Source organism: Haliotis rufescens, unplaced genomic scaffold, assembly GCF_023055435.1.
Source record: "Haliotis rufescens isolate VD_foot unplaced genomic scaffold, xgHalRufe1.0.p SCAF_6, whole genome shotgun sequence".
Classification (NCBI taxonomy): Eukaryota; Metazoa; Mollusca; class Gastropoda; order Lepetellida; family Haliotidae; genus Haliotis; species Haliotis rufescens.
In genome coordinates this window covers 36,067,170-36,093,617 of record NW_025964334.1, presented here as the reverse complement: position 1 = coordinate 36,093,617, position 26,448 = coordinate 36,067,170, and the positions used below count along the sequence as shown (strand labels likewise).

General features: G+C 39.9%; 1 protein-coding gene across 3 annotated transcripts in view; it reads right to left on the bottom strand.

The window, feature by feature from the left end:
• LOC124148535 (glutamate receptor ionotropic, kainate 2-like) overlaps positions 1 to 26,448 on the bottom strand; it is a 64,084-nt gene that overhangs the window by 17,943 nt on the left and 19,693 nt on the right. For 2 of the 3 annotated variants that reach the window (XM_046519662.2, XM_046519663.2), the window contains 8 exons: positions 24,858 to 25,103; positions 17,301 to 17,491; positions 15,854 to 15,907; positions 14,956 to 15,055; positions 13,070 to 13,233; positions 11,659 to 11,760; positions 10,583 to 10,711; positions 9,458 to 9,628 (listed from right to left, as the gene is read on the bottom strand). In XM_046519662.2, coding sequence (XP_046375618.1) covers positions 9,458 to 9,628; positions 10,583 to 10,711; positions 11,659 to 11,760; positions 13,070 to 13,233; positions 14,956 to 15,055; positions 15,854 to 15,907; positions 17,301 to 17,491; positions 24,858 to 25,103 — 1,157 coding nt within the window. Of the gene's footprint in view, positions 1 to 9,457; positions 9,629 to 10,582; positions 10,712 to 11,658; positions 11,761 to 13,069; positions 13,234 to 14,955; positions 15,056 to 15,853; positions 15,908 to 17,300; positions 17,492 to 23,912; positions 24,026 to 24,857; positions 25,104 to 26,448 lie in introns of those variants that run through there. The other variant, XM_046519666.2, reaches the window with a different exon arrangement.

The following is a 26,448-nucleotide window of genomic DNA, read 5'->3' as shown; positions in this document are numbered from 1 at the left end:
CGTATTAACGGCTTATTCAAAATATTAATTGTAGAAACGTCGTTAACAGACTAAAGTACGTCGTATTCAGTCCTCAACTGGATGTTACCTTCCTTATATCAGCTAACAGCCCTGTTTGTGAAAATATGTACTAGACATAAGATTTAAAGACTAATTAAATCAATTGTAAGACCGCATAGACCATAAAACCGAATAAAATATGTCTTGGTATCATCTCTTGTGTATTAGATGATGGTAATGACCTGAAATGTTATAACGTTAGATTAAGAAGGAGAAACACTGAAGTGTTTTACAATACTTGGAAACATGAGCAATAAGATGTAGCAGCATAAACATGCATGGAATATGGAAAATGGTGCAAACAAATTGAAAAGGATTTTAATACAAAATTATTGAACTAAATAATTTGCCTGAACAGAAGGGTAACCCAAACTTGTTTGACAGTTATTCGTGTGTTGTAGACTGTCGAATGGGACTCATGTGTGTACGTAGGGTACGGATATCTATTGCAAGTTTTAGTACTCATACACTTTCTCTTTTTGTGTTGATATGATTTCTATTTTCGTACATGATATGATTTCATTTTTATCTTTGGCTGCTATGTTTATATATGTTCGAGTAGCTGTCTGTCCCTCATAAATTGACATTGTTCTGCCTCGCTATTGCATCTCTTGACTACAGGAGATCTACAGCATATAGGGGATCTAACTGCAATTCTTGTTTTAACCAAGCCCGGGTTTGACATTCCAGTAACTGGATTCAGGTTGATTGCAAGATATGCATACCTCGTCATAGTGATTGTTGTGATTGTTTTGTTTGTTTGTTTGTTAGTTGTATAACGCCGCACTTAGCAATATTTCAGCTGTATGACGGCGGTCTGTAAATAATCGAGTCTGGACCAGACAATCCAGTGATTGACATCATGTGCATCGATCCACGAAATTGGGATCGATGACATGCATCAATCAAGTCAGCGAGCCTGACCACCCGATCCCGGTAGTCGCCTCTTACGACAAGCGCTGTCGCCCTTTTACGCTTACTTACTTACTTACTTTGGAGATTTAACGTGCGCTTTCCGACTGATGCGTATTTCGCACACGGGCCCCTGGCCAGGCCATTTAATGTGTTTCCGAAAGGGGCGAAAGTGGTCTGTGCAACCCAAGAGGGGGGTTTTAGGGGTTGCTTATATAGAATTTGGGAATTTTGAGATTTGGAATAGATGCCGATGGGATTGGGGAGGAGAACTAAGGGAGCTGGGTATGGTGGATGTTTGTTTGTTTATGTGATTTTGATTTGGTAGGTTATTGTGTTTTTAGATGCGTTTTATTAGTTCCGTTTTTATTAAGAATACGCCTAAGGCCTTGAAGTTTTCTAGTTTATTTTGTGGGTTTAGTATTGCTTCTAGAGTTAGAGCCTTGTTTAGATTGAGGGTGGTTTGTAATGCGGTTCGATGTGTTTGGTAATGTGTGCAGTGGATGAGTGCGTGTTCTGGGGTTTCTGGTTGTTTGCAGTGTGGGCAGTTACCTGTAGTGTGTTTTTTTTAAAAATTTAGGTGGTTTTTTTTAGGTTGGTGTGTCCTGTTTGGAGTTTAGTGACTACTCTGTCGATTTTTTTGGATGGATGGAGAATTTTTGGTTTGGTTAGTGGTTTGCTGAGCACTTTTTTGATTTGGCTATTTGAGTTTAGATATAGGTTATGCCATTTTTGTGATTTTTTGCTTGTTTACACTTTTAATTTCTGATTTTGAGATGGGTAAGTTTAAGCTTATTTCTGGGATTTTGAGGGATAGTTTAGCTGCTTTATCGGCGTTTTCATTACCGTATATTCCTACGTGGGCGGGTATCCACAAGAAGGTTTTTTGTTTGCCTGCCTTAGTTAGGTCGTTGGAGCTTTTAAGTATTTGATTTATTAATTTAGGTCGGTTTTTGGTATTTTTGTTTTGGAGGGCTTGCAGTCCACTTAGGGAGTCGGTAAGTATTAGGATTTTTTTGTGTTTTTTGGATTCTTGATTATGGAGGGCTGAGGCCATGCCGATTAGTTCTGCCGTGAAAATTGATTGGTTGTTTGGGAGTCGGAAGGATTGTGTGGTTTTAGTTGGTTGTGTGGTATGGACTCCGAAACCTGTGTGTTTGGAGGTCGGATCTGAGGATCCGTCCGTGTAAATGTGACACCAATTTGGCCAATTTTCGTGTATGTATGCTAGTGTGGTAGTTTTAGCTATGTTTGGGTCGGTTTGTTTATTTATTTGGCTAGCTAGTGTTGTGTCTATTTTGGGTATATTTAGTTTAGGGGTGAAGATATTTGATTGTTTGCAGTTTTGTTTAAGACTTTTAATTTGGTGTTCATTTAGGTAGTTTGTTATTCTTTGGGATATTGGGGTAAGTAAGGGGTGTTTACGAGCTAGAGCTTGGTTTTTGGGGCTGATGTTTTGGTTTATTAAGTTTTGGATGAGAGGGTTTGATTGGGACGCGGCCCAGAAATTTAAGCTTAGCTGTTCCCTGCGTAGACTTAGTGGCATTTCTCCTGTTAAGGTCTAAAGTGAGGTGTAGGAGGTGCTATGTTGGGTGCGTGTAATTAGTTTGAGAGCCTGATATTGTATTGAGTCAAGTTTTTTAGATAGAGAGTTGTTTAGGGTGTTGTATATGGCGCAGCCGTAGTCTAGTTTTGATCTAATTAGTGATATGTAGAGAGAGAGGAGAGTATCTTTGGATGCTCCCCAGTTAGAGCCAGTTAGGCATCTTAGGGTGTTTAGGTCTTTACAGCATTTAGTTGTTAGGTTTTGGATGTGAGCATCCCAGGTGAGATGTTCATCGAAAATAAGTCCTAAGAATTTGGTTTGTTTTTTTAAATTTGATTGTTTGATTGTTTAGCTGGAGGATTGGGGAGGCGGGTTTCATGTTTTTATGTTTGAATACTATTCCTGTTGTTTTTTCTGAGTTAAGGGAGAAGCCCCATTTGTCAGCCCATTGTTGTATTTTATTAAGAGATTTTTGGAGTAAATTTTGGACCATGTTCATACTTTTAGTGCGGATCCAGATGGCTCCATCATCCGCGAATTTTGATGTGTTTACTTTAGGGGATAGGCCCTCGAATAGATCGTTTATCATTATATTGAAGAGGGTGGGGCTGAGGATACTGCCCTGTGGAGTACCATTTTCTATTAAATCATTGTCTCTATTATCAGCCGCTACGTTTGTATCGTTTGCATTGTACAAAGAAATATTTTGTCTGTCCTTTTGCAGATTTAGCCTTAGGGTGTGCTCATTCGAAGTAGGAACGAAAATAATTGCTTATCATGAGTATATATGATACAGTTACTTGTACACTGTAGACGTATTCACTTTAAAGTCGTATACGACTTTCGCGAGCGAGTTGAATGATCCAGGTTAATTGGAACGAAGTCTAGAAAGGGTTATAAAGTTTTGTATTTGGTAATGTGTAGGTTTGTTAAATATGATTTTTTTTAATTCCTTTTATTTCAGTATGTAAAAACATAATTATGCGCTTAAAAACAGAGCTGACTTGATAGGAGATATGGCGTGAGCCACCTGAGATTGTCTTTTGGACACGGTTTAACCTTACTGTGTCCTCACCCTGGTTGTTGTTACCCTTGTTATAAGGGATTAAGAGCTACGGCTCATTGCATTTTTCGGTTACAGTCTGTATCACTAAAGTGGACATGTGCAGGTGAACTCTGTTCAATTAGTATATGAAATGCCCAAAAATGTGAACTCCAGACAATAATAACCTGAGAGCAAATCCACGTGCGTCTGCCTTTCCCTTCGTTCACCTTCGAAATCCTTGATTATTATATCATGCCAGAGTTCTGAAATTCAGTGACAATGTTGCTGAACGGTAGAATCTGATGGACGTATTGTGCAGAACCTTTTTGACACTGTGGGTTCCAGGACCACTAACACTCTTAGCTGAAAAAAATTTGGTCCTAACCGCCCCAACATCTACAAGTTTGTAAGCTAGTAGACATCATTAAAAAGAAATTAACAGTCCCATGCTGAGACCTTTCTCAAAATTCAGGCCGGTGGCAGGCTGCCAACAAAGAGAAGAAAATATCGCAACACCGACACAAGTGTGCTCAGTCAAACAAAGAACTTACGACCGGCAGAAAACAACTCCAGTTGAGTATGCCGATGCTGTATCTCAACCGTGTTGGCCTGAAAATTTAAACATGCTAATTAAATCCATAATCGAAAAATTATTTTTAATAGAAACCGTATCTTAATTTGTTCTTGCACTGTATCATATCGTGTATTTCATCTGTATATGTGTAATGTGTATATGTATAAATGACTACACTTATACCGCATATTCTGCAACAGACTATAATTAATCACCTTATTATTGTCTCTCCATTTACCATGACCGACTGCACTAATACCCTTTTAACAGTGGACACCGATTTCAGTATACATGTAGGCTTTTTGTTCAAAAAGGAATATGCAGGAAATTATATGTAACAATTAACTGTGTACTAATTACATGTTTGAATGTTATCAGATTTGCGTTCTGAGATAAAGTGATGTAAGCATCTTCTACAATTAACAATACATGTATATAATAAAATACAAAACTCTCTGCCGAATTTTTTTGTGGAAATCATTCGATCAAGTAAAAATTACTGCGTGACAAGACTAATCAAGTATTTATACCCGATAAAAGAAACTGCCTTATTTTAGGAACAGTGCTATAACAGGACATTTTAAATTTTTAACAAGCAGATACATTAGAGACAGTGACTAGACTACAGGTACGTAATCCGTATCAATCAAAGGTGTAAAAAAACTGAAAATCATATCTGTCGGAGACCTACCAAATTACCAAGTTTTATCATTACTATATTTATTACAATGCAAATACTTTAGTGATACATTTTTCAGAGGAGAGGGTATACAAACAAGTATATTGCTTCCATGTGTGAATGCAGGTTGTACTTGGCATCTCAGTTCTCAGTTTCATACCGGTTGTATATCTGAATTTGTATATGGAACTATGCGTACAGCATGACAATTACATGCTATTCTTCAGTCTGCAACACACATAACACGGTCAAACAATTTTGGGCACCGCTTTTGCAAGTTATTTAGTACAATAATGTTTTATTAAAATCTATTTCAATTTGTTTTCACCATTTTCCCTATTGGCAGTCGTTGTTACGTGCGTCACTATGTAATTAGTACGGCATTGACCTTGTTGATTGTTACTATACTTTGAGGATTTCTGTGGCCAGTGGCGGACGTAATTCAAACTCCTTCCACACTGACATCGCATCAAATATATTTGTGTACCGATTTCATAACTCTTATGGACAGGGTGGGGTGGTAGTTCACCGGACGACACTGTGTATATTGGGCGGCTCCTTTGATATCTCCTCCAAACATACGTTTATTGAATGACCCCATTAAACGATGATACACATATTGATGAATATATCAAGGCACTAATTCATCTTTCATAAACATTTGTTTGTCTTTGTGCTTAATATACCCACATATCAACGAACATTTGTAAAACATGTATCCACAAAAAAATAAACATTTTCAGGCAAGGTGTTTGCCCACAGCAACACCTGCATAACTGTTTATTCACGCGTGGTGTGGTAGATCGTAATTGACCGACAGCAGGTATTGTAGAATAACTTGTAAATAACGCCGACACTGTTATTAGATACAACGTCCTAATGAGAATATGAGAATTATCATAAGAAGGCTGTTGTTTTTTTCTGAACTGTTACCATTTTCATATGGTCAGTTCCACTGGTTCCACTGGTCAGTTCGACACCGCATGTAATTAAATAATTATTTCGAGATTTCGTTAGAATGTAAGATATTCAGCCAAACGTTATGCAATAAAAGTCGAATAGTTTTTTTCATTAAAATACGCGCACGCGTACCTGTATATTGCATACCTAGTGTCACGTAATTGCCCAGTGTGATGTATCAACGGGGCATAAAATGATAAATGAAATAGAAACTAACTAAACTTTAATGTTGTGGAAAATAACTCCAATGAATTGGAGTACACGCACATGGATTCGTATGATAAACTGTCAAAACGTTTTGAGAGGTAAGGCCGGGTTCATTAAAGATCGCTACAAAATGTAAAACAGGTGAAATTTGTAGAACTTCTATAAAGGAAACATCCAATCAAATGCCCTTTTAAAATAGTAATGTAATGATATAATATAAAGTATATTTAACACGATACAATATAATTTGCACACGGTTAGTTGATGCTTTAAAGGGACTGACGAAAACATGGGCGAAATATTTTAATAACGCCGTAAAATAGTTGAATCATGTGTCATGCTTGTAGACACACCTTTATGTATTTGCGAAACTAAAACTTTTGAGCAAAGGAAAATATTCTCGCCCATGGGCCAATCTTTCTCGTCCAGAGCGAAATATTTCAATAACGCCGTAAAATAGTTGAATTAAGTTAAAATTTGTTAAATTATGTGACATGAAACTTCTAAGAACACCTTTATGTATATGCGACACTAAAACATGAGTTTTGAGCAAAGGGAAATATTCTCGCCCATGGGCTAAATATTTCAATAACGCTATAAAATAGCTGAATTAAGTTAAATTGAGTTACATTATATGCCATGAAAATGGTAAGAACACCCGAATGTATTTGCGAAACAAAAACATGAGTTTTGAGTAAAGGAAAATATTCTCGCCCATTGGCGAGAATATTTCAATTTCGCTATAAAATGGGTTTCCAGAATTAAAATGGGACGTGTTATAGGTAAATGCGTCGGACATCATTGTTGTCACTGATGAGTCAAATTTGGAAAGGCCATTAATCGTTTTGAAAGATTTTCTGAGGCCTTGAATGTTGCAACCTTGATCAAACAACCTTTAAGTTAAGAGATCAAATTACTTTTAAGTTAAGAGATCAAATAACTTTTTAGTTAAGAGATCAAACAACTTTTAAGTTAAGAGATCAAACAGCTTTTAAGTTAAGAGATCAAACAACTTTTCAGTTAGGAGATCAAACAACTTTTAAGTTAAGAGATCAAACAACTTTTAAGTTAAGAGATCAAACAGCTTTTAAGTTAAGAGATCAAACAACTTTTAAGTTAAGAGATCAAACAACTTTTAAGTTAAGAGATCAAACAGCTTTTAAGTTAAGAGATCAAACAACTTTTCAGTTATGAGATCAAACAACTTTTAAGTTATGAGATCAAACAACTTTTAAGTTATGATATCAAACAACTTTTCAGTTAAGAGATCAATCAACTTTTAAGTTATGAGATCAAACAACTTTTAAGTTAAGAGATCAAACAACTTTTCAGTTATGACATCAAATAACTTTAGGAGATCAAACAACTTCTAAATTATGAGTCCCGAGTAAGAGAATGCTCGATTGTACCTCAATAGTTCTGAGAAATAGACATCAAAGAATGGAGCTGTTGGAATATTGCTTGACATTAAGGGAAGCTGTCATTTGGAAAGTTGAATAAAAGCGATAATAATCTTTCCATAATCATAGGAAATCTCTGCTAACAGCAGATCTATATTATGAGCAATATCACGCGTCTTGTCATACAGTCTTGTAGATAGGTTTTATCACTCTGAATCTTTATGCATAGATCTAAATATTAACCAGATAGCGTATCATTAAATCAAGGACTGAGCTAACATCTCAATGTGAATATAAAATGTCAAAGATAGGGAATAACCAGTCTTTATCATCCGTCGAAATAGATTCCATTTGTCGTGAAGTGCAAAATAGACGGGAAACCCACTAAAACAGGAGGCGTGTTCCACTTTAGAGGACGGAAACGTTGTTCAAGTGGGAGAGGAAAGAGATGGCGTGTCCCTACTGGCACACATCAGGTGAATTTACGCAACGTCGGTCACGGAGAGTCCTGTAAGGTTTAAACTGACTTTGACAGCCAGGGTAAAGTCGGACCGAACACAAACCAAACACTTCTGATAGTGACTATGTTGAAAATGAATGTAGAGGGAAAGGACTTTACTTTGAGCATCATGTTTGCTTTGAATACTCCGATTTGAGACACTATAAAGTGGTATATACGTAGAAACAATACTATTCTATAGATGTAAACTTCTGATAGAGGTCATGTTGAGAATGTAGAGGGAAAAAGCTTCACTTTGACTATGGTGTTTGCTTTAAATACTCCGATTTGAGACACAGAAAAGTGGTATATAGGGAGATATAATACTAGTCTATAGATGCAAACACAATTGATTATACATCTGTGAGGTTTAAGTTAATTTTGACAGCCCGAGCCAAGTGGGACCGAACATTTGTAAGACCGTTGAGAGTATGGGGAAAAGAGGTTCCCTTTAACCAACGTGTCTGCTTTAAATACGATGAACAGTGACATTGTAATGTGGCATGTACTTAGATATTGATGTAAACAGACACATTTTTATCACGATAGTTGGAAGTATTTGATACGTTTCAAATCCTATTTCGTTTACGATTACTCTTTCACATGTAACCTAGCTCAGCCACGCTTGCAGACAGTTCGACGTTCATTTTTAAGCGATTTACTCGCAATAACTTAATTATGTTGCACGTTTTTTGGTTTGAGATCGTTCATTAATGTCATGTGTGTCTGCTGCATCAATAATATGTAGGCATGGTCGTCGATAATGGAGTAATTAGCCAATTATAACGTAGGCCCGTCTGTGCCCGGCCCTTGGATGGGTGGCCGCGTCCGACTCCTGAGAGTTTCCAGGACTTCGGTCCTGCCCCACACTGAAACACGTGTCTTGTTGGGCAAGTGTCTTTGTTCGAAATCCTGTTTAACCTTCTTGCGCCTAACAGGCAGCTTGGGTTGTATACTCCTTAGGGAGCGGAGAATGATTATTTAGTGCACACTATTCCTTGACCGGGGTAATAATGTCTAAGTGCTAAGAACATGCTTATGCATGAAGTACAGCGTCATGTCAATGGATTATTAATATCATTATCATCATCATCTTCATTATTATTATTATTATTATTATTATTTACAGATCAAAATAATGCAGCAAAGAGGGTTTGGGTGATCCTGGGACAGGCCTGGGTAGGTCTGAGGCCGTATGTATGGGCCTATTCCAAAGGATTTTGTATTTATCATTTTCCACGACGCCTTCTGCGTATTCTGGGTCGTACCATGGACCTTTGTGTCAAAACCACAAGCATGGCAAAGACGGTAATAAAATGATCGAGCCACTCCATCACTCCATTATCATTATTATTATTATTACGTGCACGCATGAATTTCCGCAACAAAGGTACAGTGAACTACGGTTATAACGAACACGCTTATAACGAACTGACGAATATAACGAACTATGTTTTTGGTCCTGTCTATTTGCTGTATATATTCCGTACATTTGCTTATAACGAACTACGGTTATAACGAATTAAATTAAGTGGTCCCTTTGAGTTCGTTATAACCGTAGTTCACTGTACTTACCCCAGTAAGTAGTTCCTGCACCATGCCGTTGATCATCTCCCCGTCCGACACCGTGTCCGTCACTTCAATTATCTCATACGTGAAGTTCACTTTCTGAGCAATGAGGTACAACAGATCCACGTTGAAACCTTCAAAATCGCCCGATGAATTTTTCATGACGAAGGGTTCGAGCTACAATGAAGCAAAAGTGCAATGTGTGTTTATCATGCATTGAAGCATATTGAATACATACGTTTTCAACCTTTCTTTAATAGATCAGAGGCAGAGCATTATTTTCAGGGATAAGTTACGACCTTCGTTTAACCAAAAAATATTCTTTTCTCCATAGTGACTGAGTCAGTGAGTGAGTATGGTTTAACGCCGCTTTTAGCAATATTCTAGCAATATCCCTGCGGGGGACACCAGAAATGGGCTTCATACATTGTACCCATTTCTCCTAAGAGAACAAGAATAGGATCTGATTTTCATTTCATTAGGAAACCTACTTTTCACCTGGCAAACACAGCGAATCCATCAACTCGAACCCTTATCTTATAAACTGAGGGGTCAAAGAAAGTATCCCGGGTTTGTTTTTTATGTTATTGAAAATTGAAATAAGTGACTATTAAAGACTATTTGACCAACATTTATTCCCGCAAATGTTTGTAAAATAAAAAGTAATCTGTGGCTGGGAAAGTTTGTGTAAAAATAAATTGGTTCAATGAAGACTGGGGTAAGAAATGAATTGGCAACCATATGACTCCTACCATGTTTGAAATGTTGTAAATTTGAAAAAAGCAAATTTATTGAATTTTTAAAGATACGATGACTAAGATACCCATCAACAGTTTTGTATTATGCAAAAAAAATCATATTTAAAAAATAAAAACGTGTAGGAATATTATTCGAGTGTTGACGAAGCGCCAATACAGGTTAGATAATATTGCTAACTTAAGACAGTTTCAATTGACAATTAAACATATGATAAAATAAACTTAGAGATATAGGTTCCTTTGCTCCTCAGTTTATATCAAACCAGTATGGTATAAATATTATCGGTTATCCGCATGTCTCCGATTAATGCGATACATTTGGCTCCTCTAAAGAGAGGGTTTAACAAGATACGCCATGCATGGCTATACTTACTAAACGCGCCACGACTCGGAGCTTCTCAACCCGAGCGTGAGTCTTACTTTTGGAACCGGGCTCAGTCATGGTAAAGTTGTCAAAGAGATTCACTGTAGACGTCTCATTGATGAAGGTACACTGGCCAACCTATTGAAAGACAAATATATGCTGCTAAACCAGTGACCGATAGCGTGAGCGTCATGCGTGGGGCCTATCAACCCATGAACTTACCCGAGCAGCAAATTTAAGTTGTTACCATATCTATACACGTTGAACCATCAAATGTATTTCCCCTGTCTGCATCTAGGATATAAAACGTCAACGCCAGAAAATAATCCGCCGATGATCCGCCGAAACTGATTCCATTTGGCGTTTAAGGCAAAAAAATGAAAAATATATGAATGGATCACTGAAAATCAGTGATGACACCAGGTGTTCCAGTGCCGTTGCCACCGGGGGTGGGGGGGTGGGGGGTGGGGTGGGGTGGGGGGGGGAGAGGGGGGTCAGTTGCCTTACCCCCCTTCCCCCCTGGATTTTGGATAGAAAACATTTTTCCTTGTGAAAGTTAACTTGAATAAGAAATGAATAATCTTATTTGCCCCACCTGTCAAAAAAAGTTAACTACGGCCTTGTGTTCGCGATAAGGCTAAGCATATCCTGTTCCGCTGGTTAAACCCGCCGCTCACGCAATATGCAGAAACATATAGGTATACCAAAAAATCCTAAATTAAGATAACTATTGGCTATCGTTGATAACAAATCGTTTTCAAAAATTTTTTAAATCGGAACTAGAGTATCAATGTATTCATAAGATTAGACAGATTAACTAAAGTTTGAATGTGCTTTATGATTGAAGTCCCCAAGGTTAATAAGATTCCGAAGTTAACAAGTTACTGTTGGAGAGGTTGAATGTGCGCTATTCCTGCTATATGACATCGGGGCACCATAATCGGCTTTAGACCTTGTACCGCTTTGACGAATCGAACCCTAGACTTTGATAAGACGAGCAAAAACGTTGACCACTGAGCTATCCTCCCCTCCCTGGGAGTACTGGTCACCTCTGGTACTGGTCACCTCCAGGGAGGCATGGTTACCTTCTTGAGAGTTTGTTCGTAGTGCAGGACATCGATGGAGTAGTTGCTGCGGTCGTTGATGTACCACATGTACTGCCCCAGGGCTCCCTGATAGGGTGATGCCTGTAAATATACATATACTACACAACTGTTGATAGAGATGCTCTGTGTGTCCAGACGATGACTGAGGTGCACTTTTTGCACGCTTTGGAACAACATTACCGTCAACGTCAAAATATATCAAGGACTGTAAAAACCTGTTTGTTCCAATCCGCCTACAACGTTCATTGAATACTCTGTCTGACCACCAGACTCATGCAAAAGCGCCTTTGAGCAGATTCAATCTGGAAATTGGCGCTATTATTATTATTAGTAGTAGTAGTAGTAGAAGTAGTAGTAGTAGTAGAGAGAGACTTGCATGAACGTGTGTGTGTGTATGTGTGTGTGTGTGTGTGTGGCTGCTTGTACTAGTCCGGATTTATAGGGGTCTTATTCAACTGATATACCATGCCGCAGTTTCACATGCATACACCACCCATTATACGGACTCTGAGCTGACCAGTTCTTGATTAATCCCCTCAATGAGGAGCACCGGGCAGGGTAACAAGTACCGCCTTTTAAAGTATTTTGGTATGACGCGGCCAGGGATCGAACCCCGACCTTCCACTCTCCGGGCAGACGCTCTGTCCACCACACCACCATTGTGTGAAGATACTATTCAGCACTACCATGGAACTGACACAGCTTCAATTTACAACGAAGTACACATTCCACATCTGTCGAACTGTGTGTCAACATATGGCTGAGATGCTATGTGTGTATGCTTGGTTCAATGTGGGCAGTATATATATGAGTGAATTAGTATATGCCTATACACATATGACTGTGAACGGTGCTGAAAATATACTCGCCGCCAAAAGAAACGCGAACCATAGAAACATATAGAGAAGTATGTACGTTAAGAAGAGGTGTTTCCAATGTGTGCCAATTAATGACAAAATTAACAATCATTCAAGTGTTACCACATAATGTCTGTATTCTTATCACGATATGCTGCACGTGATTTCCAAACTTTACCCGCTAATCCTGCACGTGACAAATTGTGCATCTCGAGTCATGGATCTATGACGTCACATGTGATGCGTTCATGAGCATCGGCTCACACAACATACCAGTGCATTGGTGCATCGAACCAATCAAATATCTCTAGAATATGAGTAAGTCTATATATATTAAGCAGCATTTATGGTATTCGCGTTTCTTTTGGCGGTGAGTATATATACTGGTATATATTCTAATGAGACAATCCCATATCAAAACAGAAATATATGTTAATATAAATTCAAACATTGAAAGACAAAAACAATATGCATCCTTGAACACACTACTCTGAAACTGTTAACCTGTAGATCCAGAAGAATATGTTTTTTACCCTTGCCAGTGTATCGCTGAACTCCCCGGCAGCCATGACGTCGTTCCGGACAGGTTCCTGACTGCAGTTCCTGGCTCTAGTATACAGGACGTGACGTAGCAGACCGACGACATCGACAGCCAGCGCCACCTCCAACCTCGTCATGTTGCGCTGGTCTGCAACATCTGCAAGGAGTGAGTGAGTATGGTTTTACGCCGCTTTTAGCAATATTCCAGCAATATCACGGCGGGGGACACCAGAAATGGGCTTCACACATTGTACCCATGTGGGGAATCGAACCCGGGCCTTCGGTGTGACGAGCGAATGCTTTAACTACTAGGCTACCCTACCGCCCGTTATATAATAAGTTATACAAACCATTACCATCTACTGATATTTAATAGATGTCAACCCGAGAAAGTTTAGATATGCATTATCAAAGTTTTGCAGCAGTGGGGGTAGCCTAGTGGTTACAGCGTTGTCTCGTCACGCCGAAAGCCCGGGTTCGATTCCCCACATGGTTATAATGTGTGAAGACTATTTTCCGGTGTCCCCCGCCGTGTTATTGCTTGATATAGCTAAAAGCGGCGTAAAACCATACTCACTCACTATCACAGTTTAGTGCACACAGATTAATGATTAAACTAGGGAGGCTCAATAACATACCACGAAATCAGAGATTGCGTACGCAATGTAATTTATTTTCAGTGGAGGATGAATAACATGTTTTATTAGTATGTACTGAAAATAGTAACTTGAGAAAAACAAACTATCGTACTCTTTTGTTCATCCAAATATCAATAAATTTGTTTCAGTGATGAAATCAGTCAATACAAAAAGGGCAACTTATCAATGTACAGCCTCACTGGATATATACTGAGGGGCAAAAGAAACAATACCTCTCAGTTGATTTTATCATATGTTTCATTTTCAATTGAAAATATCTTAAGTTAGCGATATTTTATCCAAACAATGATCAATACAGTCGCATAGTCAGCACTCAAAGAATACTTGTACATGTTGTATTTTTAAATAAATAATTTGATTCAAAACTTTTAACAATTATTTAAAATATAGTTCACACAATACACAACTGTTGATGAGTATCTTAGACATCTTTTCCATGAAAATCAATAAATTTGATTTTTTTTTTGCAAAAATTTGCAACGCTTCAACCATGGTAGGGGTCATGTGGTTGCATTGAAACATTTTATTTTTACACCAAATTACCAGCCACAGATTACGTTTTACAAACTGTTGCCGGAATGAGTTATGGTTAAATAGACAAAATCACATTTAACACCATTTATTCTTTGTTTTTGCCCCTCATTAATACATATACTATGTTCAGTATTGGGGATATAGACTGTAGTACTATAGGACAGTAGAAGTCACCAACTCAGGCGCGAACAAGATGTACCGTCGAGACAAGACGCGGATACAAAAGTTAAACACTGAAATGAACAAGTACATTTATTAACAAAAACAAAGTGAATCATAAATGAGGTGGTGAGGTGAGGTGAAATGGGGTTTAACGTCGCGTCCAAGATTATTGCACTTATACAGCGACGTGCATGCGCGTGTGTGTGTGTGTGTGTGTGTGTGTGTGTGTGTGGCTGCTTGTACTTGTTCGGACTGATGCCGATTTATAGTGCTAGCTCACTGAGATACCATGAATACCCCACTCATACACAGTTTACTGACTCCGAGCCGATCAGTCCTTGTTTTAGCCCCTTAATGCCGGTATGAACAAGTACCATTTTTTAACATCTTTTGGTATGACGCGGCCGGGGATCAAACCCCGGACCTTCCGCTCTCCGGGCGGACGCTCTACCACTAGACCACGGAGGCGGTATCAATAAATGAAAAGGTAAATAATAAATCGTTTCGTATTTTGAGTTATTTACGTGAAATATTTGTTGGAATCTTATCGGCTCTCAAGAGCTGCAGTCCGAATATACTTCCAGGCCACGACTCGTCGTCTTCGTTCACGATGTCTTCAAAATCCTGAAAAGAGGAAACGAATTATGAGCATCAATCAAAAAACGATGTGATCTCATGTAAACGATGTAACCTAATGTAAACGACGTAACCCCATGTGAACGCTGCAGCTTCATGTGAACGATGTAACCACATGTAAAGGATGTAACCTCATGTAAACGACGTAAGTCCCAAATCAACTTGGACACTACGGACTTCAACCAGGGAGGGTGGTGGGGTAGCCTCGTTGTTAAAGTGTTCGCTTGTCACGCCGAAATCCCGGCTTCGATTCCCCAAATGTGTTCTATGCACGAAGCCCATTTCTGATGTCCCCTGCCGGATATTCCTGGAATATTGCTAAAAAAAACGGCGTAAAACGATATTCAATCACTCACTCGAGTAACGGTTAATTGGACATATATTTAATGATGCCCAAAACGGGTTCAGCTGAATACATGGATCATAAGAGTAAGTGAGTGAGCTTGGTTTAACTCCGCTCTGAACAATATTTCGGTTATACCTAGGCGTGTCAGTTTGATGTGGGAGGAAAGTGATGTATGCTTTGACTTTTAGCACTTTGTTGAAACCCACGAGCACGGGTATGGTGCTGACAAACCTAGAAACATAATCGGGGAGAATCTTGGATTCGAGGTCATGATCACAGGTTTCTGTATCACAAGGTCTGAGTGCGAAAAGCGACGCCACCCGTGCCCCCTGGTGCAACTAAACGATCTTTTCAATATATGTTCTACTAAGATGATATATGCTTCCCTAGATCATCTTACGTCTAAATACGAACAAAGTCAATGCCTGCATCCTTCTTACCGGGTAGTCCACCAGCCACTGTATCGTGTGGTGCAGCAGATGGAGTCGTTTCGCCTGGAATGGAGAATAGGAGTGAAATGTGACGTCATAATAATAATTGTATCCGATACTTTTTCCGGAAAAAATGATTATTACCCTTGACTAACAAGATACCGAATTTGAACAAGACGAATCAATGGTAGCGACCAAGCCATCAACTTTTCAGTCGACTCTCATGACAACCATCGGCTACTGGGGTATTCTAATTATGCAACCGGGAGACCTGCCTTGGAATTGGCGGAACTTTTTATCAGGACTCCCAAAGGGGAGAAAAGGGTGGGTTACTAAGGACCTATTCTGACCCGGAATCCCCACAGAGAGGCACACACGGTGTACTGGGGACCTGTTCTGACCTGTAACCTCTAGAGAGAGACAAGCGTGGCATATTGGGGATCTAATCTTATCAGGAATCCCCTCAGAGAGACACACGCGGTGTACTGGGGATCTGTTCTGACCTGGAATCTCTACAGAGAGACAAGCGTGGCTTATTGGGGATCTAATCTGATCAGGAATCCCTACAGAGAGACACAGGCGGTGTACTGGGGACCTATTCTGATCAGGAACAGGAATACAAAACATGATAAATGATGACAAAGCAAATGTACTTTACTGCAATCTGTCCTCCTGTCATATATAATGTATACCATATTCAATAAAATAAATAGAAAATGGTTCACGGGTATTGACACATTCAGTTACAAAATTTCACGAATTTCACAAGGGATATTTTTTAATAATTTGTCTGACAAATCACACACTATATGGCATCACATACGTTTATGCACCACTGAGAACCTCCCTCATCAGTGAATCATAAGTCAAAGAAAACTGCAAGTGGGATTTAGTTCCATTGACTACAACCCCACCCAGCCCTGTAGTGTCGCTCCCCCGTGTTTATGACATATGAATAATTAAATAGTGTTAATACATGTAAGGGAACTTTTGCTTTCCTCGTTTACTCTGCCATGTTTGACATTCAACGAAGTCTGCGGGCCGGGCACCTCCCACAGGGATCAGTTTAAACCATATAGTGACCCCTTCTTTAATCTAATCCTCTAAACAATCCTCCTTCAGCAAATAAAGTGTTAATAATGTCATTTTTGGTTGATACGCTATAAAGTTGTATTTAGGGGTTGTGAGTAGCCAAGTGAGTATAGTGTTCGCTCGTCACGTCGGCGTACCGGTTTGGATTTCCCTGTATGTGTAAAGCCAGGCGTGATATAGCTGTAATATCTTAAAACACAATACATTTACTCAATCAGCAGTCACTTTCCGAAACACTTGATCTCAACCAGTACTGCTAATTATTTACACACACACACACACACACACACACACACACACACACACACACACACACACACACACACACACACACACACACACATTGTGCACATGCATTACTCACAGCTCTCATCACATGCATGACAGTGTCGCGCTTCGTGGAGTGCAGGATGAAGCGCTTCTTCTGTGAGGCTCTCAGCTCCATCAAGTTCCGGACCAGATCCACATCCTCATCCGAGTCGATCCGAGACGGGAGCCGGATCGGAGACACCTGGATATTATGGGTGCCTAGGTTCAGCACCGTGGAAAAGTCATCTGGAAAACAAAGATTTCAACACCACTCAGTCTCAGTATCAGTATATCACCATGTAATTCTGGTCCTGAGCCTCTGAGTCTTATATTACTTTATTTACAAGTGAAACAGGAAGGTTACGAATACCTACACCATAGGCGCAGAGCGAACTGAGGTATCAAAAATCCAATGTTTCTACCAACATAAATTATTGCACAAATAACCAGGTTGTTACTTTATTCATATGAGCGAGAAAACACATCACACATCACATTGAATTATCAAGCATCAACCATCACCTCTCATGATCACCCATCTCTCATCACTCTTCATCCATCACCCATCATGCATCTCCCAACTCCCATCACTGATCATGCATTACCCATCATGCATCACCCATCTCCCATCACTGATCATGCATTACCCATCATGCATCACCCATCTCCCATCTCCCATCACTGATCATGCATTACCAATCATGCATCACCAATCACCCATCACACATCTGCCATCAGGGATCATCAATCATGCATCACCCATCTGCCATCTGGGATCACCCATCATGCTTCACCCATCAGATATCACCCACCATGCATCACCCATCTCCCATTTGCCATCTCACACCTCCGTTCACTGATCATGTATCACCCATCACCCATCTCCCATCCCCCATCCCCCATCACCCATCACCCATCATGCATTCTAATTATGAAACCGGTAGACCTACTTTGGGTTGGCTTTGGGGACTATTTTATCAGGACATAACCCTACAATAGAGGGTTATAACTGAAACACCGTTGACAAGGCGCTAACCCTCACTGACGATAAAGTAAAGGTCGTGTCTAGCATGCATGCCACGTATCGCAATTGCCGATGCTCATGATGTTAATCACTCGATTGTCTATTCCTGACCCAGTTATTTACAGACAGACGTCATTTACTTGAAGCTGGCATAGTGAAGCTGGAGCGGCGTTCAAACACAAATAAACAATATTAACTCAGGTTACCGAGTAGCTTTAACCTCCAATGTCACTGAGTGCAAAACTTCATACGGGAGCTTGAAAATTAGATTTTTTTAATCTGGTTGCAATAAAAAAAAATGACATATTGTGTTCTATTTGAGTTATATCTCAGTTGTCAAACATAACAAATAGCTTTGTCACAAAATTCTTTGCGTGCTAAATTATTAATAATGACTCGAGTTACATAACCACAAGGGGAACTGTGCATTTTATTTTATTCATTAATGGACTCCATGGCACAGCCATATCAAGTTTAAACAATCAATGTGGCTAAATTGACGAATGTGATGGACATTGTGATATGTCATTGTTTCGATATTATTCGTGTTAAGATAGAATTGGTGATAATGTGATCAGAAGAACTATCAAATCAACGGAGAATAGTACCACATTGTGTTGATCCAGAGTTAATACGCCTATCGATGTGGCACTGATGGTGGAGGAACTTGCAGGAAGACATGAGAGCCAGCACGCTCTGTCTGGGAGCGTAGGTGTTTTTAGCTAAGCACCACAGCTCGTGGTTCTCGTTCTTTCAGTGCAGCATAAAGTTTCCGAAACTTTATCCAACATCATAATTAATAAAAAAATGGCACTGACGTGGAGAAAGTGCTCAGACAAATGTGTATAATTTCTTTTATTTTCTGATTGGAAGACTCGTTCACTGAAAACCTGATATGTTATTTTTTTCATACAATTGCGACGTGCGGTGATGTGCACCAACAGATTGGCGTCTTTATTGACTAAATTGCATCGCATTAACAAACTGGAATGATTTCACTACACTGAGTAACCATGTCGTATGAGAAAAGGTCACAGTTCATCAGAATATGCACATAAAAGCGACAAAAACCTTTCAATAATCATAAGAAATGTCTGCTAAAAGCAGAATCCTTTGTACGATTCCGTCTATATCATAAGCATCTGTTTATGAATCACTATCAAATACTGATTAAAATGGGGTTTGAGTGAGCAATGTTAAGGTACACAAGTCTTTTCTTTCATTTCTGTCATTTAATTTATTAATTGTAAATAAGCATACATGAAAATCTATGAAAAGGCGTTCTAAGTTATGATAACTTGTGCCTTAAACAATAAAATCTGGCACCAGTCACGAACACATGCAAACGCAAGTCAATTGTTCCCCAGAAAGAACAAAACATGCGATACATGGTACTATTATGGCAACTAATGTATGTCATGGTTTCTGCAGTGAAATAACATAAAAAATCATGGGTTGAGTGACTTATTGAGAGAGTTTCACGTCGTCGCTAGCAATATTCAAGCAATTACACAACGAGTTACACCAAGAATACGCTTTTCGGCCAGCAATATTCAAGCAACTCAATGACACGTCATCATGGACAGAGCATGGGCACCCCATCCCCTTCTCAGTCGACTCTTACGTCTAGTATTAGGCACTATGGGTCTACATAATGTTGACTTGTTGAGAATCGAACCTGTTTTAACATTTCGGCAACGGCTGTACCCGCTAGACTACCTCGATCCCTTGAGGTCTATAGGAAGACGTATGTCTGTCCATTCGAGAGTGTCCCACTCATCAAAGCACCGCAATGTCCTGTGCATAGTTCCACGCCTTTGTTGTGCTGGGATTCAAGTATTGTGGGTTCGATTGCCAGATTCGCCATGATTATGATGCTTTACATTGAGTTGTGTTCCATGTCCGTGCTCGGGGTATCAGGGTCTCACACGGGTCGCAGTAATATCACATCGGTCTATAATTAATCCAATTTGGACCGGGGGCACGGGTGGCCCCAGTCGTTTAAGAATTGCGTCCCTTGGGCACGCCAGAAACCTAATAGTATGATTGTGGGTTCGAATCCCTGTTCGCCCCGATTATGGTTCTAGGTTTGTCAGCACCATGCCCGTGCTCGTGGGTTTCACCGAGGTGGTAACAGTCTGAGACCTGCATCACTTCGGGCTTTCCTCCCACGTTGAGCTGACACGCAGTGATACAACTGGAATACTGTTAAAAGCGGCGTTAAACCCAGGTCACTCACTCACTCTCGCCAATCTGGACCAGGCAATTCATGAGAATCGATCCACGCAGTTGGGATACAATGACGTTCAACCAAGTCACCGAGCCATACCACGCGATCAATTTAGACAAGCTGCTGGGGACCTATATTCTCATAGTTGTGACTCAGTAACTTTAAATTTGAATCTCTGTTAAATTCAGTGTAACTGTCAATGTATATATCCCTTTTACCTTTGAATCTTTTATAGACTATACAACATTATGTCTATCTATGTCTATCTACATTCTAATAATGTAGGATGATTGATTGATCGATTGGTTGACCGATTGATTGATTGATTGATTGATTGATTGATTGATTGATGTCCCTTTTACCTTTCAATCTTTTATAGACTATACAACTCTGAAACATTATGTCTATCTTTGTCTATCTACATCCATACAATGTAGTATCATTGATTGATCGATTGATTGATTGATTGATTGATTGATTGATTGATTGATTGATTGATTGATCATATTCACTAATTTTAAGGATTAAAAGTATGGACACCATTCCAGCCTTGATAGGGTTAAAATGAATCCCCATTAACAAATGATTACATCTGCAAACATCGCAGTCTCACAGTAGGATGTGCTCATTGTTCTCTATCAACACTGAAATCGATATCTTGGCGTCAAAATGACAACTTCTGGAAAATGGATCCGGGGAAAAATTCACTCAGAGATACAATAACAGTCATTTACGTAGCATTACCATGAATTGTATACACTTATTCTTTAATGAAAACCCCAATGGGCTTTAGGACGTGACTGGTTTGTGATCAAATCTGTCCACGCATGCCCATGACACGCACCATATCTACGAGGAGTGGCGGAAAATATCAAAAGGATCATGAAATAGATAACTTATGACAGCTGCGTGGATGTGACGTTTCCTAGATTACGGGTGATATTTGATGATAACCTTTGTTGAATTATCACAATATGTATTAATGAAATTGATACACTCGTTTAATGAACTGTCACGTTATGTGGAACTTTTCGCTGAACTCAGCCAAATTGGTGTTGGGTTGAGGCATCATGTGATAATAGAATCCTCCCCTAACAGATGAAACAGTTTATAGAGAATAGGATCTTCAATTAGGAGTACAGGGGAGGTATGGTTGGGTTGTTAGTAAAGATTTGTATCAAATTGTCTTGTTGGATTAGTAATGTTCTTGATGCGAAAATAATGCAGAAATGATTGGCTTACACAATACAAAGACACCAATGTTATTATATTAATACTTCCCATAAACACTACTGTAAAACATCGCTGAGATTAAGCGCTTTGTATTTGAACAAAAGTATATATTAGAACAACTGTTTCTGAGATCCTGGTGTGTCCTGTAATAAATAACGTTAGAAAATAATAACAACATCATTTTGAAACTTTGAAACGTTGACATATTGCATGATATTATTCGATCATACAGAAGGTTACAAAGATAATATAATATTCCTTATAAAGATATCGTAAATAAATTACTTACACATTGGGAACAAATAAATGAATGTTTTTTATATAATTTCACAGAACTACTTATTGAAGTTATAGACAATGGCAGTATGAGTGAGGGAGATCACCATGAACACCGTTTCGAAACCATGTACAATGAGGGCTGAAGCCGCTGTGACAGTACACATAGTCCGGTAGGAAAATGCTTCCTTGTAACAAACGTCCTAGGACATGAGGCCCTAGATACCAATGTCCTACCCGGACTGATTCCTGATATATTGCGACTAGGACTGAGAATCTAAGACGGAAATCGTGGCTTTCAGCCTTCCTCTGTTGTGAAGAGGGAAGGATGTGCAGAGTTTGCCACGACCATCATCGCTTCTCCATGGTAACCAAGTAAGAATAATTTGCATTGGTGTGTTGTGAGTTCGATTCAATTATTCATATGTATTTATATGTCATTAATATGCAAGTATATTATTTCCTATGCATACAATTATATACAGTATTACCGCTCTGGTAACTGATTTTATTTTCATAGATTGGTCACATAGGCACCTCATTGAGGAAGCAGTAAAATAATCACTTTTAAAAGTAATGTAAAATTGAACTTTGTAACCACAATTGAAATAAATGTTCCACAGCATTATGGGGAGCGGTGAGGTAGCCTAGTGATTAAAGCGTTCGCTCGTCACGCCGAAGATCCGGGTTCCATTCCCGACATGGGTACAATGTGTGAAGCCCATTTCTGGTGTCCCCGGCCGTGATATTGCTGGAATATTGCTACAAGCGGTGTAAAGCGTGTAAAACTCACTCCCTTACCCACAGCATTATGATAGTTTAAAGCTCAATTATTCATGGATCGAGCACGTCCTCCATCACTCGTTTAGCTTTGGTTGTGGATAACAATATTTAAGCGTATGTTTCTAGGACATAGTTGCATCATCGAGAGGCAAATACTATTATCCTTCATACTACCTCACACATCGAAAGGCTACTCACCCGGAGACAGAAAATACTATCATCCTTCCTACTGCCTTATACATCGAGATGTTCCTCACTCTCAGACACCAAATACTTTTATCCTTCTTACCTCCTTAAACATCGAGCGGCTACTCATACTGAGACAACAAATACTATTATCCTTCATACTAATCTACACATCGAGATGCTACTCACCCGGAGACAGCAAATACTATCATCCTTCCTGCTGCCTTATACATCGAGCGGCTACTCATACTGAGACAGTAAATACTATTATCTTTCATACTATCTACACATCGAGATGCTACTCACCCTGAGACAGCAAATACTATTATCCTTCATACTACCTACCACAGTGAGATCCTACTCACCCGGAGACACCAAATACTATCATCCTTCCTGCTACCTTACACATCGAGGGGCTACTCACTCTCAGACACCAAATAATTTTATCCCTCTTACTACCTTACACAACGAGATGCTAATCACATTTAAACAACAAATATCATTCATTCTACCTTACACAAGCGAGAGCCTCCTCACCCTCAGACAACTCTTCTTCTCTACACATCGAGATGCTACTCATGCTGAGAAAACAAAAACTATTATCCTTCATACTATCTACTCATCGAGATGGTACTCACCCTGAGACAGCAAATACTATTATCCTTCATACTGTCTGCACATTGCGATGCTACTCATACTAAGAAAGCAAAAACTATGATCCTTCATACTACCATACATATCTAGAGGCTACTCACCCCGAGACAGCAAATACTATTTTCTTACATACTACCTAACATATCGTGATCCTACTCATCTTGAGACAGCAAATACTATTATCTTTCACACTACATTACACATCGAGATCATGCTAGTCACCCGGAGACATCAAATACTATTATCCTTTATACTACCTTACACATCGAGATGCTACTCACCCTGAGACAGCAGAGCCACATACTTCCAGCCGAGTTTCTCCACTATCTTGGACACGGCCTCGGACAAATTGTGCCGTTCCGGAAGTATTGACAGAATCATTTCAGGGTCGAGAAGGTCTACTCACCCTGAGACACCAAATATTATTATCCTTCATACTACCTACACGTCGAGAAGTTACTCACCCTGAGACGGCAAATACTATTATCCTTCATACTACCTTCACGTCGAGAGGCTACTCACCCTGAGACGGCAAATACTATTATCCTTCATACTACCTTCACGTCGAGAGGCTACTCACCCTGAGACGGCAAATACTATTATCCTTCATACTACCTACACGTCGAGAAGTTACTCACCCTGAGACGGCAAATACTATTATCCTTCATACTACCTTCACGTCGAGAGGCTACTCACCCTGAGACGGCAAATACTATTATCCTTCATACTACCTACACGTCGAGAAGTTACTCACCCTGAGACGGCAAATACTATTATCCTTCATACTACCTTCACGTCGAGAGGCTACTCACCCTGAGACGGCAAATACTATTATCCTTCATACTACCTTCACGTCGAGAGGCTACTCACCCTGAGACAGCAAATACTATTATCCTTCATACTACCTACACGTCGAGAGGCTACTAACCATGAGACAGCAAATACTATTATCCTTCATACTACCTTCACGTCGAGAGGCTACTCACCCTGAGACAGCAAATACTGTTATCCTTCATCCTACCTAACATATCGAGATCCTACTCACCCTGAAACAGCAAGTACTATTATCCTTCATACTACCTACACGTCGAGAGGCTACTCACCCTGAGACAGCAGAGCCACATACTTCCAGCCGAGTTTCTCCACTATCTTGGACACGGCCTCGGACAAATTGTGCCGTTCCGGAAGTATTGACAGAATCATTTCAGGGTCGAGATGCTACTCACCCTGAGACAGCAGAGCCACATACTTCCAGCCGAGTTTCTCCACTATCTTGGACACGGCCTCGGACAAATTGTGCCGTTCCGGAAGTATTGACAGAATCATTTCAGGGTCGAGAAGGTCTGTTTTCTGACCAGCTGATGATGTCAGCATGTGGCGCTGGTTCAGAATGACGTAATTGGTGGAGGTAAAGACGTCAATGTAGGGACCGATGGCAACGGCGACGTAGTGGTTTTGAAAGTTTCTCCTGGCTGAAGACACATAATTGTTAGAGGTCAGACCTTTGGATCTGCATCAACGATATGAAGTGTGACAAGAATGTTAGCTTTATTGTTTTATGGATGCTGATTTTATATATTGATTATATTGGTAAATATGGGGTATATGGACATTTATCAAAACGTCATTGGCCAATAATTTTACATGTAAGGTAAATATAAAACGTCAACGCCAGAAACTAACAAGTGGTAAGTATCCGCCCAAACAGGTTTCATTGGGCGTAAAAGGAACAATAGTCGTGGCGATTATATGAATGGGTCACTGAAAATCAATGATAACACATATACATACTTCTGATAGACATATACATACATATAATGCCCGGCTACAACAGTGTACATTGCTCTTAAAAAGGAAAGTTGTTACAGAGTTGTTGGCACTCTTCGGATACAATCGCAAGAGGAACACTTGCAAGAGGTTTTTTAATGAGGAAAGACAGTTCTATAGATACCTTACTTTCATGCAAAATTAATTCTGAAATACGTGTCTTAAATACTGTTCACCTACAAAGGTTCAAAAATAACTTTAATGTCGTTCATGTGGTAGCTAAAGCCGCAGTGTTTTGATGCAGCTTATATTGTGCCTCAGTCATAGCTCATGTTACTTAGTTCAGGAACATCTCCAGATGTATCTCACCCTGTACCTGGTGCTGCTGGACTAGTGTACATCTCTAGATGGAGCTAGACCAGGCTGCCTACCTGCTGTCAGACTGCGGTACCTGGTAATGCCTGACTCATCCACATCTTTAGATGGAGCTAGACCATGCTGCCTACCTGCTGTCAGACTGCGGTACCTGGTGCTGCCTGACTATTGTACATCTCTAGATGGAGCTAGACCATGCTGCCTACCTGCTGTCAGACTGCGGTACCTGGTGCTGCTGGACTAGTGTACATCTCTAGATGGAGCTAGACCAGGCTGCCAACCTGCTGTCAGACTGCGGTACCTGGTGCTGCCTGACTCATCTACATCTCTAGATGGAGCTAGACCATGCTGCCTACCTGCTGTCAGACTGCGGTTCCCCTGTGCTTCCTGACTCATCCACATCTTTAGATGGAGCTAGACCATGCTGCGTACCTGCTGTCAGACTGCGGTACCTGGTGCTGCCTGACTATTGTACATCTCTAGATGGAGCTAGACCATGCTGCCTACCTGCTGTCAGACTGCGGTACCTGGTGCTGCTGGACTATTGTACATCTCTAGATGGAGCTAGACCATGCTGCCTACCTGCTGTCAGACTGCGGTACCTGGTGCTGCCTGACTCATCTTCATCTCTAGATGGAGCTGGACCATGCTGCCTACCTGCTGTCAGACTGCGGT